This window comes from Dipodomys merriami, unplaced genomic scaffold (genome assembly GCF_024711535.1).
Source record: "Dipodomys merriami isolate MVZ:Mamm:240054 unplaced genomic scaffold, mDipMer1.0.p SCAF_4, whole genome shotgun sequence".
Lineage (NCBI taxonomy): Eukaryota > Metazoa > Chordata > Mammalia > Rodentia > Heteromyidae > Dipodomys > Dipodomys merriami.
Genome location: NW_027205603.1, coordinates 77,767,805 through 77,787,054, shown reverse-complemented (window position 1 = coordinate 77,787,054; position 19,250 = coordinate 77,767,805). Strand labels below are relative to the sequence as shown.

Here is a 19,250-nt window from a genome sequence, read left to right as displayed (position 1 = left end):
TCAAGGCTAGCACCCTATTGCTTTGCGCTTCAGTACCACTTCCAGTTTTCTGGTGATTAATTGAAGATAAGTCTTATGGACTTTCCTGACTGGGCTGGCTTTGAACTTTGATCCTCAGATCTCAGCCTCTTGATTAGCTAGGATTACAGGCATGAGCCACCAGTGCCTAGCCAGCACTCATTATCCTGTTGATGAAGAACAAAATCCTATTAGTATCTACTGAATCATATGCAGAACTGGTACCCACCCCCACTTCTAACCTCATCTACTACCAACTCCCATGTCTTCTGTGCCCCTTGCCTACCCGTGCCTTTCCATCCTTTGCTTCACCCATGAGATTCCAGTCACAAGGATGGTTCTTTGCCACGTAGATTCCAATGTGTTCTCAGGGAAGGCTTTTCTCGACCCTAACTCTAGGGGGAGTGACCAGTTCCTCAGACTACTCCACACACACAAGCCGTCCAGTGCTCTGTGCACCTTTTCACTCTGCAGCTAGCAAACCATTTCTGATGTTCTGTTTGATTGTCTTCCCTGCTATATAGGGTAGGGGTCTGCCTCCTGAGAACATGTTGTTGGCTCTGAACTGTTGTCGTATAGGATCCAGGGGCCTCTCCCTCCTTATCATGGAAGAGGATGCATAGATTGTACAGTGAGGAATGCTGGAAGAAAAATGGAGTAAGTCATGCTCCCTCACTGGAATTTCTGGGGGAGGAGGGGCTGGCAGTGCACTTTCAAAGACTATGATTCATCTGGTTCAGTGTATTTGTGTAACCTCGAGATCATATACATCTGTGCAACTGTAAGCGATCCTGCAACTAGACATGATCACATGTGCTGCCTTATCACCTTACGTGGCCAGACACTGCTTGTAGCTAGTGGGAGTTGAGAGCATGCTGAGCTGATAGATGGACTGAGGCAGCCCCTGTCAGCCTGTGAATAAAGCATGACCACCACTCTTCCTGGGCCTCACATTTTCTTTCACCTGCCCAAATAGAATCACACTTCTATCTTCCTGGAGAGAACCTGCCACTACATCAACATTCCTAATATGGCTGGCACTTGGAAGGCTGAAGGCTAAAGGCTTCCTCTGGTGTCAGTTATTAGTGGAATTAACCACAGGTAGAAAAGCCAGATGATGGTGGACTGCAACCTGGGTGAGAGGCGGGAATCGGCTATGTCAGGTGGACCGTGCTCTTGGGAGCGGAGGGACACATTGTTTTCATGAGCAGACTCTGTAGGCTGACTGCTGGTTTGAGGAAAGTTACTTTTGTGTCTCAGTTTGTTCATCCTAGTATTTCTATTTACAAGAATTTAAATGTTCTTGGTATATGTATTCACTACTGATATGTTATACAAATTATGTTGGAGTATGAAAAATACCAGAGAATGCATTTATTTTTCTCCTTTAAAGTCTTCTGGTTATCTGGGTATGGCGCTGGGCCCTGGTAGTGTCAGTTATGCTTTATGTGCCCCATTTGTGGCATTCAGGTTAGAAGGTTGCCTGTTTCCTAGGTATCACTTCCTCTGGCTGTCATAAGTGCACAAGAGACTGAACTAAACTTCATACAACTTGTCCACTCATATCCATTGGCCAAATAAATGCCCAAGGCCAACCTCCTTGTATATAAACCATACTCTATCCCAAGGAATCAAGCAGTAATTCAATGTACTGGAGCTTGTGAGTAGTTTAGAGTGATGCCGAAATAGGTCTTTTTATACTTGAAATAATAACACACTTGTGGCAATCCTGTTTGGAATTGGGAAAGGAAGCAAACCATTTAATAAACGAGCAGGAAAGTTAAGGGAAGATTACTGCTTAAGGCAAGATGTGAGCATGTTAATAAACTTAAGGGCTGCTTGAAGATACAAGACAGAGTAAAGCACAAGAGAGGCCACTTCTTCCTCGTGGTTATTAATAGCAGCAGCAACAGCAGCCAAGGAAGCAAGTGGTTGGATTGATAGACTTTGATCTGCGTGTTCTTGATATCTCCCCCCTCCTCCCAAATCTTAAGGAGAGACTTAAGTCGTAACAGTTGGTGTTTACAATGTTTTAATCGCCATCATATTGAGAAGTGACTGGAAGCATCTTTAGACATAATTTATACCACCATAAAATGGATTGCTAATCTTTCAGAGTGGCTTCTTTAGAATTTTGCTGTTTGTTTTTGTATACCAGCCAAGAAGATACAGACCGATGGTGAAGCTTGTAGAATATTTTAGAAGCATCATCTGATTTACAAAGCTGAGTCGAAATATAAATCCTTTTTAAATGCACACTCATGCTCTCTGCTGTTTGCTTGTGGTTTTGCTTCTTTAGTTATCTCTTAGAGCAGTGTGCATGCATGTAAGGAAACCACAGGAAGCAGGCCCACCAATATTCAGTTGCTGGATTCATGGAATGACTCTGAGGGTTTTGTTAGCTGTCATTGTTTAGCTTCTACCTGGGTCCAGGACTTACAGAATTGATGTGGTAGTGACTTAAAGTGATAACACATTGCCCTTACTTAATGTGGGTAGATGCTTAGAGTGTTCAGAATGAGGAATATAGGTATAGGACGGGGCCAGAGGCATTTGTTGCTGAACATGGTAATGGTAGGGCTCCAGCTCAGGGCCTTGTTCATGCTAAGCACACACACATGCTTTACCACAGAGCTACACCCTCAGTCCCCCAGGCAGGAGATTTTTAATAGACAGACTACATCTTGAAGACTGCTCATTTATCAACACAGTGAATATGAATACTGTTACTGTGTGTTTATTCATCCATATTACTGAAACAACATGAGCTAAGTTTCTGCTGGCTGGAAACATTTATCATTGCATAATTATTTAAAGGAAAAATCCCCAACTTATGCTGACATCCCAAAGTCCATGACATCTAGGTTGTCCTTCCTTCTTACCTTTCCCTCCCTTCTCCTTTCCCTCTCCTTTACTCTCTTCGCCTCTCCTCCTTTCCCTTTCTCTCCACTCTGCTTCCCTTGATTCCCTCCATTTCCCACCCTGTCTCTTTCTCCATCCTCTTCCATTCCTTTTCTTCTTCTAGTATTGCACACTGAGCACACGGCTTTGCACATATTCAGCAAGTATTCTCCCATTGAACTACGCCCCTAGTTTCCTCTGTTCTTTCTTTCCATATGCTTTAGGTTCCAAATGACTTCTTTCTTAAAATGCTTCCACTTTGCTAAACTTCTTTTAACTTGGCTCTTTGGCTTGGACACCTTCTCGATCTACACATGGGAGCTTGACTACTTTATTGGACTTACCTGAAATATCATGTTCTTTTCAAGTATTTCCTGATTTTCTTGGCTTAAACACAATTATTCCTTTTTTCAATTTTGCAGCCCTTATTTTCTCCACAACTTTTATTCCCACCCTTTTCTCCTACACCACCTGCATTGTAACCATTGGTCAGCTTATTTTGGGTGAATAGCATAGAAGGACTCAGACTTTTAGCTTTATAGACTTTTTTTTTTGGCCAGTCCTGGGACTTGAACCCAGGGGCTGGGCACTGTCCCTGAGCTTCTTTTGCTCAAGGCTAGCACTCTGCCACTTCCAGCCTTTTCTGTTTATGTGGCATTGAGGAATTGAATCTAGGGTTTCATGCATGCTAGACAAGCACTTTACCACTAAGCCCAGCCCCTTTATAGACATATTGAAAGTAGGAAACACACAGTGTGTTTAGCTTTTTCCTTCTGTTCAATTTGAAAGTCAGACATGCATATGTACTTACCATATCTTACCTAAATTCATAAAAGATACACAATTAACACCAAAAACTTATCAGAATAAAGGACAGGGCTTTTTGCTGAAACCATTTTTGGTCAATGGAGCACTCACCATGTAGGCTGGTTTCTCATTTTGTTGTAAACCAATGAAAGCCTCATTCTGTGTTTCCTCTCTGGATAGACATTTGGGAGCCACTATTTTAGTAGACTGTGAGCTGTACCAGACCTGATTTACCTCTGAATCCCAATTTATCTCTATCCCCCTCAGAGAAAATCTTAGGTCTATAAAAGCTTGTAACAGGAAAATAACTGTGATTTGTGACACAGAAGCAACCAGGTTGGGGAATAGATTATTCAAAGACCTGACAGTTGTCTAAAATAACTAAACAGGAAGTCACTTGCTTTTACAAAACCCTGTCTGAAATGTGTATGAAAGAGCATTAGGCAGGTTACAAAGCCTGTTCAATTCTCAAAGGGCTAAAACTTTATATAAAGTCCCTAATGATGACATGATGGTTATTTTTTCCCCTAAAGCATAGATATGATTTAATGATTAGATCATTGAAGACAACTAAACGACTCTAAAAAATAGTTTTTAAAGGCAATTTCTAACCTCCAAGCTTAGTTTTCTCAGTTTTGTGTTTAACATTTTAAAAATAGAACAAAATCATTTTAGCACTGAGGAGAAAGGCAGATAACCTTCAAGCTTGTGCTATCTAGAACTTTCTCTGATGATGGAATTTTCACTGTCCAATATGGTAGCCAGGAGTGCACAGGGCTACTGAAATGTGGCCAGTAGTACAATGGAGGGACCAAAGTTTAATTGTATTTAAAAATAATTAAGTCGGTTGTTAGCCATTATGAAACAACTTCAGTTTTCTTTTTCCCTTTGCCATTTTCATGATGGTGAACATCTGGAAGTCTTTTCCCCTATTTAACATTTACTTTAGAGATGGAGATGGAAATGTTTCCATGTATGTTAATTCTGTGCTACTTGCTTTTTTCTTCTTGAAAGACCAGATTGTAACACATAAAGACTTTCTAAATGATTACAGCCACCTTTGTTTCATTAACTTAGCTTTCTGGAAGATGCAGTCCGCTTGTTAGTACAAAGTGTAAAACAGGTGCAAGCAACTTACTTTATCTTCATTTGTAACCTTGTTTCACAATTCCTACCAAAGTTGTTTATATATTTGAAAAACTCTTCTTGTTTAATTCTTCATGAGTCTCATTAAATTTCACTTTAGTTTGTCTTTTTCATTTAGGATTGCACTTTTCAAGGCTATACTATATTTTATCTTTTAATAGTACATGGCTAATATTTTATTAAATGTCTGTTGAATTGTTAGTGTCCAGTGTTCCTTCATGGTAGGAAAAAAGCAATAGGTTGAAGATAGATGTTTAGTGTATATATGATGAATGTCTCTGTTTTCAAAAATCTTATTTGTACATTACTTATTAGTCTATGTTAATTGTACAAAGGGGTTTTGTTAGGGTATTTAAAAAATACAAATATTGTATATCCATCACATTAACCCTATATTGCTTTCTCTTTTCCCTGTTTCTCTCCCATTTTTTCAGCAGATTGTGGTGGAATACCTTGCACATCTTCATATAGATAGATAGATAGATAGATAGATAGATAGATAGATAGATAGATAGATAGATACAGATATAGATATAGATATAGATATAGATATATAGAGAGAGTTTCAATATTGTCCACCTTCCATTATTCTCTTCCTCTCTTCCCCATCAGATATGATCCCATGATTATAGCCAAGTTTTCCCTTGTGTCTGTGTATATATCCTTGTGTGTGAAAGAGAGAGAGATGGGGAAGAGAAAAAGAGAGGGAAAGAGAGTTGTTTAATTTGTATCTTCCTTTAACAACACATTGGCATTATAAGAGTCAAAAATAAGATAATATTACTATTGCCATTTTACAGAAAAGATATAACTTTCCTGTGTTTAAATATTTATACATGTGCATATATATATATATATATAGAGAGAGAGAGAGAGAGAGAGAGAGAGAGAGTCAAGAAATTGATAGAGCTTAGACTTAAGTAGGTATGTTTTAAATGAAGAAGAAAGATATGAATGAAAACAAACCAGAAGTCATTTGTAAACCTATAAAGTATACCTATTATCTGTGTTCTGTTTTTTTTACATTTCTGAAATTTATATAACAGCAAATGTGTTGTTCAGTTCCATCCATTATATTTAGATAATTTTGTATAACTCAAAACTGTAGCAACGTTTCTATTCTCAAGAGAGTTCCCTCTACTCTTTCCTATTAAACCTCTTCCCTATCCCCTTTGGTTCTGGGGTTTGAACTCAGGGCCTTACATTTTCTAGACAAGTACTCTACCTCTAGAGCCATGTCACAAGCCCTTTCTGCATTAGGTTAGTTTTCATAGGGTCTGGTAGCCTTTGCAATCTGACTGTGGTCTTCCTACGTATGCCTCCCACATAGCTGGTATTACAGATGTAAACCACCATGCCCAGCTTGTTTGTTGAAATGTCATCTTGTTAACTTTTTTCCATTTGTTATTGAACCCACCTACTAAGAGTTTTTATTTGGTTATTTTACTTTTCAGTTCTAATCTTTCTATTTGTTGTTCTTATGTCTTTTCTTTTTTCTGGTACTTTCTATTTCTTTGCAGAAGCCTTCAATTTTTTATATATGTCAAATATAATTGCTCATTGAAGCATTTTTAGAATAGCTTCTTTAAAATCTTTGTCAGATAATTTAACATCATCTTGATGTTGGCATCTATTGATTATCTTTTTTCATTCAGTTTTTAAATCTTCTGGCTCTTGGTTATGGGTGATTTTTTTATTGAAACTTTGATATTTTCGTGTTATTAGACTCTGAAGTTTAGGTAAAGCTTTCTGTTTTCACAGAATTTTTTTGTAACGTCATTCTTGCCAAGGATAAGATGGGTTAGGACTTACCTACTTAGATTTCTAAGAAATCTAAGGTATGTAGGAGCTCAACATGATCTCAGTTGATGTGTGTGAGAGGCAGTCTCTTCATTATGGGTTGGTGCTTGTGGAAGTTCTCGCTACTCATCAAGCTTCTTTCTAACTCCATAAGGGGATGAAGGCTCACTTCCTCTTAGGGGAGATATTCTACTCCTGTCCTATCATCTCCATATACATGTATGGGGTGAGCTAGCTGCCAATTGCCTCTCATAAACTTAGTCTCTGCTTGCTTTCCCATGGCACTGTATTGTTGGATGTATTAGTGGTGCCTTCCTGCAACAAATCTTTCAGACTGGGTAGCCTTTGCTAGTATGGATGCTAGGTCACATTTTTTTTTCCTATAATATTTCAAAAGAACGGTCACTAAAAGTTTCCCATCTTTCTAGCCTGTTCCTTTCATGGTCTTTAGCTAGAGGGAGCAAGTTCTTTTGAGTTTTTGTTTGTTTGGTTTTGCCCAGGATTGTTTTTGTTTTCGATAAACATGGGGTGTTTTAAGTCAAAAGGGAGATCAAGGAACTCATGCCTTTAGCATTTCTCTAGTTGTTAGGTCTTTAAGGGGTTCTGACTTCTCTTTACAATTGGGTATCTTTATATTTTTCTTTTTAAATTTTATTTTATTGTAAAGATGCTGTACAGAGGGGCTACAGATACATGAGTAAGACAATGAAACATTACTTGTCCAGCATTGTTATCCCTTCCCTTGTTGTTCTCCCACTATCCCTAATCCCCCACCTCTCCCATTCCTCCCCACACCCCCACCTGCCCAAAGTTGTCAAGTTTGTTTCCAATATACTGTCTTGTGGATATCATTTTTGCAACGGCTTGTCCCGTGTCCTTGTTTCAAGGTTTTGTTATTCCCCTTTCCCTCCCCAGATTAGACAAATGAATATGCAAGATGCAGGATACAGAAATGAAGTACAGTGACAGCAGGGGACATACCATAGGGGGAAGAACATACAAGGGAAACAAAAAAAATCACACAGTACATTTAAAACAGCAACAACAAGGAAAGACCTCTTGTGTCCATATCTTGGGGTTCATTTCATTTAACATCACCTTATATGGTCATATGAACATAGATAGCTTTTATAGTGTCCATTTTTGTTTTTACTTAAATGGGATGAAGTGAGAAAAAGATCAGAGTAGATCACATGTATCATTTGATAAAAAGTTGGTTCTAGACAGATACATACATACACATACAGACACACATATATACCGATATGTTTGGTCACAGGTTTGCAATTCCATGGTAAATCATTTTTTAAAGTCACCAATATGACATCACTCTCTCAATGTGATACCTGAATTTTCTGCCTGAAGCTTCACAAAATCCGAGTGCATCTCCCTATGTCATCGTTATTGAATAAGAAGTGTTCCTGTGTGTGTACCTTGGAGATTAGCCAAAACCTTTCCCTATACTAGTGATACTGAAATATATAAATTAAGCATTATCTTACTATCTACTGTATTTACATTGTCTAGTACAGATATCATAGGATATGTGAATATTTGAATTGGTGATTATAGTTAAGTAGACTTTGGGGAATGGGATTCCCTTGTAACAAACTGTTTTACAAAGATGAAATTTTCTATGTAGACAAGCAAGCCAGAGTGAGTATAAATCATGTGGCTTGGGGGAGACAATGTCCTTTACACAGCTGCCTGTGGTGTGAACATCTGGCTGGATGGACAATCATCTGTTCCCAGCTTCACCACTGTTGTCAGACCTACCATTAGGCAACTTGTGAATATGTTTTGTGGATCTAGCACTTCAACCTTGTTATTTTTTCTCCTCTCTTTTCTGTAATGGAATGTCTTCTCTCTCCCTAGCCTCTTCATGTCTGGAATAGGGAAACCAACTGTTACCAGTTACGTAGACTTTCTGGGAAAAATAAACTCACCATTTAATGATGCTGAATTACTTTGTGTACAGATTTGTATTTAAACCCTGTTGTTTTTGATAGGGCTAAAAAAAAGTTCTCCCTATATTTTTATATTTGTAGCTTTATCATGTATACAGAAAAAACCATTTTGCTAACCAAGGAGAAGCTTGAAAAATCATGTTTCGTCTCCTCATAGCTTGACCCAAATGACAAAATTAAACACAATCGAGCTTACTTAAATTGCCCAGGCTTGGAGAAATGTGTGGTACCTAACACTACAGTATTAGCAAAGCCCATGAGCATCTCCTTGCTGATGTTTGGGAAGAGGAGATGAGTTCTTGTATCTCAGGACAAGGTGGTACTGAGCCCTACTTCAGTGAATGTTTTCTGTAAAGGACCAGATACCAAACATTTCAGCCTTTGCTGACCTCTCGGTCTGTTACTCTGTTGTTATAGCACACAAGCTAGCATAGTCAATATATCAATAAATGAGCATGGTTGTGTTCTAATAAAATTTGAGTTTCATGTAATTCTCATGTAACACAACATATTTTACTTTTTTTATCCCAGTTGCTTTAAAATCACTATGCTTGGGTTATAATTCATATGGAAATATGGCAGGCTAGATTTGGTGGATGGGTCAAGTTTGTTGATCTCTGTCTCAGCAGGTGTTTGTTGGGTAGATTCCCCATACCCAAGGAGACTGTGAACTCCCTTTGTATTAGCTAAGCAAAGTTTATTTCTGGTACACTTGATATAATTTCATCTCAAAAGCATCAATGATGTGATACTCATAAACACATTCCCATCATGCACCAATGTTTATGAATGATATAGACACTGTTCTGGACACCAAGAAAAGCTTCCTCCCCTGTGTTGAGTTAGAACTTTGCCTTTAGGTAAAGTTCATGTATATTGATTCTACCTCTGAGAACAGAATTTGGGGGTAAAGGATATCTTTTCTTTGTGACTATAGTACTTAATCAACTTCTGAATTGGTGTTATAAGACCTCGACTAGAATATGTTCCTGGGATATCAATTTTATTTTCAATTGCTATTGGTTAAAGTTGAGCCATGTATCGCTTTGCAGTGATTCATCAGAAAGTGACTGATCTCATTCACAGTGGTTTCATAAGCAAGTGATTACTTTCTTCTCATAGTATCATGGCAAGAGAAAGGCAATTAAGAACAAAGAGCAGCCCAGTGATGTCGGAGCCAATGAGACTATTTGTCTTGACTTTCTCATGTTTTCAGCTCTACGATCACAAAATGTTTGTAACCACCCCAGACAGCACTATTTCATTTAGGATAAAGAGGAGATTGTACTATCTACATTTTTGTTTTGTGTTAGTTTGTCACTTCTAATACTGTCTCATTCTTCTCCAACTTCTTATGTTCTATATGCAAAAATCTGTCTACAGACACCTGTAGCTTCAAGGGAGGCTCAGAAATGGAATATTTAGTGTTGTAGCTCTATTACTAGAGATGATAAAGGAGAGGGGGCTAGAAGTACCCTCATCAAAGACTTGTAGACCTTTTGTGATGCTCAGGTGAGTTCTGAGGGGTAGTCTCTGCTGAGTTTGAATCCAGAATAAGGGAATTACTTCTATTACTTAAACAGATCCTTGGCTGGCATCTGCGTCTATCATATATGAGGGAGCTGTGGAAGAAAGGCTGTGTCCTCTAGGAACTTATTCTCTAGCTAGAAGCAAGGCATAATATAAAATCTTGATACAAAGTCTTAAACCACCTGTCAGAACTCTAATAATAAGCATGGGGATTGGAATAGATTTGTTTCTCAGGTTACTTAGCAAAGTTTTCTGGTACTCAATGTATAAAACTGTTTTGTTAGGCTCTGCAGAAATACCTATGCAGAAGACAGACTCCATGCTGCTCAGGTGGCAGTCAAGTGTAGCAGTAGTTTCAGAACAGTACTGTAGTTTTCTGATTTAACAGATTGCTAGTGAATTACATTGCTTGAAAGCAACCTCTATGTTTTCTTTGTAATATACACATTATTCAGAAAAAAGCAATGGCAATAAGCAGAATGAATCAAAATCTTTCCATCATATCTCCAACTCTAAACAGTGTCTGAGTACCTACTATAAGTTAGTTACTTGGCTAGACACTAGGTTTTTAAACTCAATAAGGAGTAATCAGTTGTGGCTGGATACAATGGCTTATGTGTGTAATCCCAGCTGCTTTGGATATGGAGACTGGGCTTAGTGATGTACCCTTGTAATTTCAGCTATGTGGGTGGCATAGGTATAAGGATCATGCCCTGATGCCAACTTGGGCCAAAATCACACCTACCTGAAAAGTAACTAAGACAAAGGACAGGAGGCATGGTTCAAGTAGTAGAGCATTATCTAGCAAGGAGGATGCCTGTAAGTCCCACTATCTCAAAAAAAAAAAGTAGTATTGCCTCCCATGATTGCTCATAAGCTAAGTGGACATGTTAAGAAGTAGTTGAACTGCATGCAACTACTTAGAAACTACACAGAAACAGCCAAGTTTTCCCAGAAAAAAGGTGAATTGTCAACATTGCTTAGGATACACAGAGCACCATTTTAGTTAAACCTTCACAATAGAAAGGAGAAAATGCTTGTCTCCTGAAGGGGTTGTTCTCCATACAAACACTCAAAAGGAAGGACATAATTTTGTTTAAACAAATCAGTTCTGCTGAGTCCTGCTAGCTCGTACATACTTAGTAGGATGAGATCTAGGATTGTGGTTCTAGGCCAACCTGGCTAGAAAACTTTACTAGATGCCATCTCCAAAATCACCATCAGAAAGCTGGGCTGGAGGTATGGCTCAAGTGGTAGGACTCCAGCCTAGTAAGCAATGAGGCTCTTGAGTTCAAACCCTAGTTCTGCAACAAAGCAAAGCAAAAAAACAGTCTGTCAACCAAAGAAGCACAAAGTGTATTGAAGTAGGGAGAGTGGCGCCATCTTGGCCACATGGTGGATGGTAGGGTCTGGCCTCTAGTCTTCATGGTGGGGAAAGGTCAAGTGTCCTCCTGCCCCACCCTGGTGATGGGCATGCCTAAATCCCTGGAGGCAGGAGCTGGCACTGGACTGATAGGTTACTAAACCTGTCAGTCCAGTTCCTGTGACCCTCTCCCCTGACCTGACCCTATTTAGGCCCCACCTGGCTCAGGTGCAATTATACCATGCCATGTGTCTCCATGTTTGTGTCCTGTCTCCTGTCTCTTGGCTCCTCTCTGGTCACCATGGTGTATTGTTTTTGTTCTTTCTTTCCTCTCTGGCCTTCATGGCTCAGTTTCCTAACAGTGTCAAGTGTATTTGCTGACTGCTGGTCTTTGAGACAACTAGTCCACTGTGTAGTCACCTGCCTTTTAATAAAGACTCGAAGACTGGACCTCTCAAAATGTGGCATCTCTGTTTTCTTACTGTACAACAGTATTGGGGAGCAGCTAGAAGTTTCTATCTAAAGGCCGTGGAGGTTCAATTGGTGCAGAAGCCAGTTCATCCTAAATATGTGTTGGGAGTGCTCTGTACTGTCTCTATTCAAAGCAAGCTCTAGCAGAATGAAAGACCATTAAATTGGAATGAGGTAATATCCTGTGTTTCCTGTGTGGAGCTTGTGCTCTGGGTGGGGACTGGCAGGATTAGGGAGTTGAATGACTTCTTAAAGAGTAAGATTCACTTGTAATTCTGAATGAATTCAGTATGATTTCCATGGCTCATCTTGTACCATCGTGCAGAGACATTATGAGGTCTAGCACTTCTGCATAGTCACATCAGAAAAGTTACTGTCAGAGGTGAGGCCCTGGAGGGCCCAGGTTCTCTTCCAGCCATCAGTCACCCAGTTGGAATACCACCTAATTGGGAAAAAATTTCTTCTCTGGGGAAATTCTAGAGCAATCTAGTACTGCTGTGCCACCATTATTTTTCACATATGTACAGAAACAACAGAAACAAGTAAGTATGTCCTAACAAAATCACAATGAGATTGAGAAAACTCAGATGGTTGAATTTAAAATATCTTTGGAACTTTTCTTTCCACTTCTGGACATAGCGTAGTTGAAATAAGGAAGAGTGTTTTTCTTTGTTGGTTTGATTGGTTTGTAAAGTTTATCTTTTTATCATGATAAAGTATAAAAATACCATTTGAACTTTGTAAGCATACAGTTCCCTGACATTGAATAATACACTCACATTTTGGTATGTCACCAATATCTACCTCTAAAACATTTTTGTTCTCCCAAACTGGATCATTCATTACACATATAACTGGCCAATAGCTACTCATTTTTATCTGCCTGAGACTTTGGGTAGTCAGGGTTTAATTTTCCATCTGCATATATTTTGACTACTCTCTTATAAGTGGAATCATATGATATCTGAGCTTTTGTGCATGGCTGATCTCACTTAGCATGCTGTTTTTAATGTTCATCCATATTGTAGTGTCTATCAGAGTCTCCTTTTTAAGGTCGCTGAAAAATATTTCAGTTGTGTGTGTCCTACTTTGTTTATCCATTTTTTCCCATCGATGGCCATTTGGGATATTTCTACTTCTTGATTGAACAATACTGCCTCTTTTTCTCCCTACCCATTTCCCATCAAATCGCTGTCCTGCTTCCTTCACACCTGCTCATGCCAGTCCTCCCTCCAAGAAAGATCTATTCCATCCCAGCTCTCCTTCCTTCTCTGTGGGAAAACTATCATGCACTACTCTTCTGTGAGAGCTTGGATTTCTGTGTCAGAAAGCCTTGTGGGATTTTCGAGCTACCATGCTGCCTCATGCTTCATCTCTTCAGAAAGTACTACAGACATCCACTAAGTTGGTCTACCTGTGCCCCAGCACAATGTAAGGGCATGTCAGTCATTACCATGCTCTTCCCTCCCATGTCTACTCCAGCACATATACGCCCTTCAGAAATACTTAATGCACTGAAGAAGGAACCCGAGAACTTCATTTACATAATCTTGCCTTAAATCAGAAGGAAACTTTTTTTTTGTCCTATGAGTAAATATTCGGTGCACAAAATGTACGATACCTATAAACAAGAGGTATTTGACTTTCTGTTCGCGTAGCTTAATTCCTCACACAAATGTTTTAATCCTCCATAGCTGTTCCCTCTTTGACTGCAAACGCAGTAGTTGATTTAGGTTTTTGTGCTTGGACTTATTTATTTCAAACGATTTCTGACAGGTTTTTGCTTTGTTTTCCCTGAAATTTTGTGACCCTAATATTTGCAAATTGGGCTGCTTTCCATTGCCTTCTTTGATGTGACTTTTGTCTCTGCTCATCTTATAAATTGTACACACGTTTTGCTTTCTTTACTCGGTCCCATCCTCTCCCCTTCCTTGCTTTCACTAAAGTTATTTACTCAGTTTGTTGGGCTCAGCAGCTTGTAGGGCAGCTTCAAGACTCTCTTCTATTGTCATTGCTTTTCCCAGCCATTCCTGTGCCAAATGGATTTCTGCTTATTGAGTTGACACTGCAGGTGGCTGGAGGTCTTTACCTGGCATGCCTCTACTCTTAGTAATGCTCATGTGAACATCACTAACACTGAATTCTTCAGAAGGAAATGTGGAAATTTCAGACTTTATAAACGCTGCTCTTTAGAAAAAAAATGTAGCAGGGAAATTTGTTTTTACTGCAGATACACGACTACTCTAGTTCTGTTTTGAAAGGCCATTTTGAGGGCACCATCATTTTTTCATGATCAAAAAACATGCCTCCCCACAAGTTGGAAGCCAGTGGCCCTGCTGATTGCAATGTAGAGTAATGCACAGGTAGAATAGAACTTCTTTTATGGAGAGGGAACATAATGAGAGAAGGTGAAGGAAGTATGAGAATCTCCTTTGGTGAGAGGAGATAGAAAAAACTGAGAGGTGCTGGAAGCTAGCTACCATATTACCTACCATATTGTCTACTATAACAACAGTTGGTATTCCTTGGTCCTGAATTTCAAGGCAGAAAGCAGCAGGGGATATTGCTACAGAGAAAGAGCACAGCTATCTCTTTTTCTCTACCTCATTAATGGATCTTTCAACTCCCAACAGAAGCACACCTTTTTAGTGTAATCACACTTTGTATATTTAATTGATGATTCATTGTAAGTAGGAGAGTTGGGAATTAATATTAACAGTAATTAGTCTCCTGCCCTCACAAGCTTTGACTACTAAATTCTCTTTCAGCCGCTGCCTAGTTTTGGCAGCAGACAAATAGTTTAGGGAATCAACCTTTGTTGAAGGTCAGTTTTAAGGTAATCCTTTCTTCACATTTGGGGTTTTAGTTCAATAATGGTCACATGACTTTGCACCTGGCCAATTGGAAAGGAGGAACATTTGGAGGAAGTTTGGGAGAAAGAGAACTGTGGTCAACCACCAATGTGGGGGAAAAAAAGGTCTGGTTTATAGGTCTGGATGCTGTAAGTGTCCTTAAGTTTAGCCTGAAAATAATGCTCTGGATAGCAGCAGGGAGATGCAGAAGCAAAGTCAGAGTTCTTTAGACCACTGAAGAACCACAAAATCAGCCAACTGTAAACTTGTACTAGGACTGGATTTTCTGTCATAAAAGCCCAACCATTTTCTTCCTATTTAATCTCTTAACTTAAAATCATGTGCATTCCAACTTATCTTTGATCTTTCTGACCTTTTTCAGATACCTGTATGACCTTGTGTGACTGTAACCCCTTGGAACCTCATTTCACTTATCTGGAAAATGAATGTAATTATGTCTTCTAGAATTTTTTTGTACAGATTATTTTAGATTCAGAACAAAGCCTGAGGCAAGGCACATGCACTAATACTTGTTGAGTGCTTATTCTGTGGCAAGGGTAGTCCTTGGTTTTAGACATGTAGTAACTGATGGGAGATATAAAACAGTAGAAATATGGTTATATGCGTATGAACCTCTGTACAATCAGGTTTTCACATCATGCAGATGTATGTTTTCTTTAGATCATATTCACTGGATACTTTCTGTTCCACATGTATGGGCTAGACTGGGAGGTCTCAGGAGCAGAAATAAGAAAGCATATTTGAGAAGACATATTTGAAGAATAAGAAGGTGTATTTGAAGAAGTCACATTTTAGACTTGAAGTCACGTTTTGAACTTGAAGAAGTTAGGGAAATATCCTAGAAAACATGCTTTTGGTTTTATTATTGAGGTTATTCATGTTCAAGGATGTAGGGAAACTAAAATAAAAGTATTGAGAGCCATTGGGTTTGATAACCCTGATTTCACTTGAGTCTTTTCTTCTCTTCCCTGTAGTAGTGATAACTTAAATTAGCTGGTTTGTCTGCCTCTTCCATTAGATTATTCTGTGAAGGGGCTGCCTGTCTTTTTGTAAATCAGTGTAGCCATGGATGTCCTCTAGTAAGCACTTTTTAAGTATCGGTTGAATGAATGCAAGAGTGTATGTTTGGAGAATAGAGAAGATTGGGGTGGTGGTGGAGGAGATGGGCACTTTCCAGCTGAAGACAGAAGTATACACCAAACCACAGAGTCGAAATCATTCAATGCATATTGCAATACGAAACTGGATGATTTGGTATTCTCATCTGTAATGTAGGCCTAGGGAGGTGCTTGAAATTAGATACCGGATTTGCACGTAAAGCTTTTGCCTTCCAAGCTCAAGGTTTTTCTCTTACCCATTCTGTTTCTTAACACTGAGATGTAGATGCCTTGTTTCTTTTCACTTAGGCCTATTGTAATATTTCGTAATGGGCTTTTTAAAAAATATGTGTGTGGTATTATGGCATGAACTGAGGGCCTCGACTACCTTACCACTTAAGCCTAACCTTTTTGCTTTGTTTAAGTGATTGTGGTTTTGCTTGGCTTTGGCCTCCAACTGCCACACACCTATCTTTGAGCTCTGGTATACTTGGGATTATAGGCTTACACCACTAAGTCCTCCTTATTGATTGAAATGGGGTCTTGCTAACTTACCAACTCCAGCTGGCTTCATGCTGTGATGTCCTAAGTAGCTTGGATTATAGGTGTGCATCCTCATGTCTGACACTTTCTTTGTATGATTTATTTTCTGAGTTCCATTTTGGTCCTCTTTTCTAGCTCTCCATTGTGGTTTAAATCCACGGGGTATTGATCACCCTGCCCATGCTGATGGTATTAAATTGCAAATTGATGGTGAAAGTGTGGAATCTCAATCCATTAAAAACAAAAGTTTCCAGAAGGTGCCTGACCAAAAAGGAACCCCCAAGAGACTTCAGGGAGAAGTTGAGACAACTAAGGTAAGAAGTAAACTGTTAACTGAAGAGAAGCTAAAGCCACAGCTCTGCTATCTTTGTGGTCCCACCACAAAAACCTGGCCATGCTTCCATGAGCATGCATCCTGAGGAAAAGTGATAAATAAGTGACGATGTTGACTGTCAATCTCATAGCACAGCTTGTAGAGAAGGCCATCTTGGGCTTAAAGCTACTACTTTAGGATACTAGGCATCATGTCACTTTGTGAGTCTCAGATTCTCCATCCGGAAAGTGGGAATCATAAACTCTACCTCTTCCCCTGGTTTGAGCAGATCAAATAATTTGGTACTTATGGAAACATTTTGTAAAAGTCTGGGCATAAAAGGCTTTTGCTGACAACTCATGTTAACTAATGGTACCTTACGAAATGTATGTAGGTCGGCAGATTTCAAGAAAACGCTACATTTTCTCTTCTGTTGCATTTAGAAGGTTATGTGTGTGCCATCTTTTTTTTTTAATCATAGGCGGTAATTAAATCTCTTCTAATGATCCCAGGACTTCAATTAATAAACATTTTTCTCTTTTGCTGTAGGATACTTGCTTATCAGCATAAATGGAGATATAATAAAATTGACAACATGTTAAAGATTTATGAAAATGCGGGGTTTTGAGGGTAGCTGTGTAAGCATTATGCTCACCTTTGATCCTCAGCCCCACCCAGACCTGACCCCTCCCTGCCCTGGAGTTCCAGCCATACAGCTGGCCCCTCCCTCTCTCTGCCCAGACCCATCTGAACTCCCATCTACCTCACTTCCTAACCCTCAGACCCTGCTGCTACCTGGATAGTGGAGGCTGCCATGTGTTTTCTCTCTCTGAGGCAAATATGGTTCCTCTAATAAACCTTGTAATCATCTTTCTCCTATGCCTGCCTGCCCCTGCATGGTCTCCAGGGATGGATGTGACAGATCCTTTCAAGATGACTCTTTTTTTCTTTTGCCAGTCCTGGGGCATGAACTGAGGGCCTGGACCTGTCCCTGAGCTCCTATTTGGTCAAGGCCAGCACTCTACTACTTGATCCACAGCACCACTTCTGGCTATTTCTGTGTATGTGGTATTGAGGAATTGAACCCAGGGCTTCATGCATGCTAGGCATGCTAGCACTCTACCATTAAGCCACATTTCCAGCCCAGTCTGTGACTCTTTGATGGGTGTCCTCTCAGAAGGGCTTTCTATAATGAGATTGGCACTTTATGAGTTTCTGTCTGAATCCAGTGATAATATTCAGTGTTGAAGATGTTTGTTTTATTTTTTTTCCATTGGAAAATGAAGGCATTAATGTTCATATGACATTTGATTTCTCCCTTTGTATATTCCCTGCAAGAAAACATCTTTTCTGTTGCTTGTTGAATGAATGAAAATTTACAAAGACTGAAAAAGGAATATAAGCACCACAAAAACCCTTAAGTCAAAAGGTTGCTTTGCTTTTCCCTATATAAGGTCTTCCAAATTAAAATTTGAGTTTTTTCCTTTTTGTTTTGAATAATCTCAGTGGTTACCTCCTTTCCTTAGCTTAGATGGTTAACAACTAATGTCATTAATTGCGCACGTGAATATCTGTGCATGTGGTTGGAAGTAGGGAGTGGGGATTGAGGGAGAGATTACAGGTGTTTCACACTAGGCATTTTAGCTGAGAACAGTTGAGTCTCACTGGAAATTGGTTGATGGCTCTTGAAGTTTTTCTGTGAGCAGGGTTTGAAGTAAATGCCTATCTATCTTGACTAAACTTGACTAGTCTGAGGAGCCACACAGACATCTTCAAAAAAAAAAACAGGGAAAAAAATGTTGTCAGCATCTTCTTTTAGTAAGAAGATTAAAATAGAGCTTGCTTGAATAGGATTAAAAAAATAATAATACTGATATCTAGCATACTCAAAGTAAAGGCGGGATAAAAGACAACTCTTGATAACTTGTCTGATTTTAGTTTAATGATAAAGGTTTCAATGTTATACTTCTTTTATTTATAAAAATTGTTAATAGAAAAATCTGGTTCAAATCTGATAGGATTTGATTACTTGTGAATTCTTTTAAATTAGTGCTCTAATAGAAAAGCCTGAATTTTGGAGTGGTTTCCCATTGTAGTTACTGTAGTACTGATAACATAATTCATTCATGATATAGATCTCAGTAGGAGCCCTTCCTCATTAATAGGTCACTTATTGGAAACTAGGTTTATCTGAATTTGTATAAATGATCTGAAATAAATGCCCAAAGGAGCTTGAAGAATATTCAGGAGCTTTTCACTTTGATATCATATTTAGATGAAATAGTTGCCTGCTTTAATTATTTTCCCTTAAAAAACAAAAGTTGTTGTTAGGGAAGACAACGGATGATTACTACAGGCTTTGGTGTCACACAGATTCTGAGGTTTCTGTCCCACAGATAATATAAACTTGTTTTATGCATG

At 39.0% G+C, this 19,250-nt stretch overlaps 1 protein-coding gene across 5 annotated transcripts in view; it reads left to right on the top strand.

Annotated features, from left to right (window-relative positions):
• Positions 1–19,250, top strand: part of Samd12 (sterile alpha motif domain containing 12) — a 401,118-nt gene that overhangs the window by 25,211 nt on the left and 356,657 nt on the right. For 3 of the 5 annotated variants that reach the window (XM_069991303.1, XM_069991301.1, XM_069991304.1), the window contains exons 1-2: positions 15,242–15,303; positions 16,652–16,830. In XM_069991303.1, coding sequence (XP_069847404.1) covers positions 15,246–15,303; positions 16,652–16,830 — 237 coding nt within the window. In that variant the 5' untranslated portion in view covers positions 15,242–15,245. Of the gene's footprint in view, positions 1–15,241; positions 15,304–16,651; positions 16,831–19,250 lie in introns of those variants that run through there. The other 2 variants (XM_069991305.1, XM_069991302.1) reach the window with 1 other exon arrangement.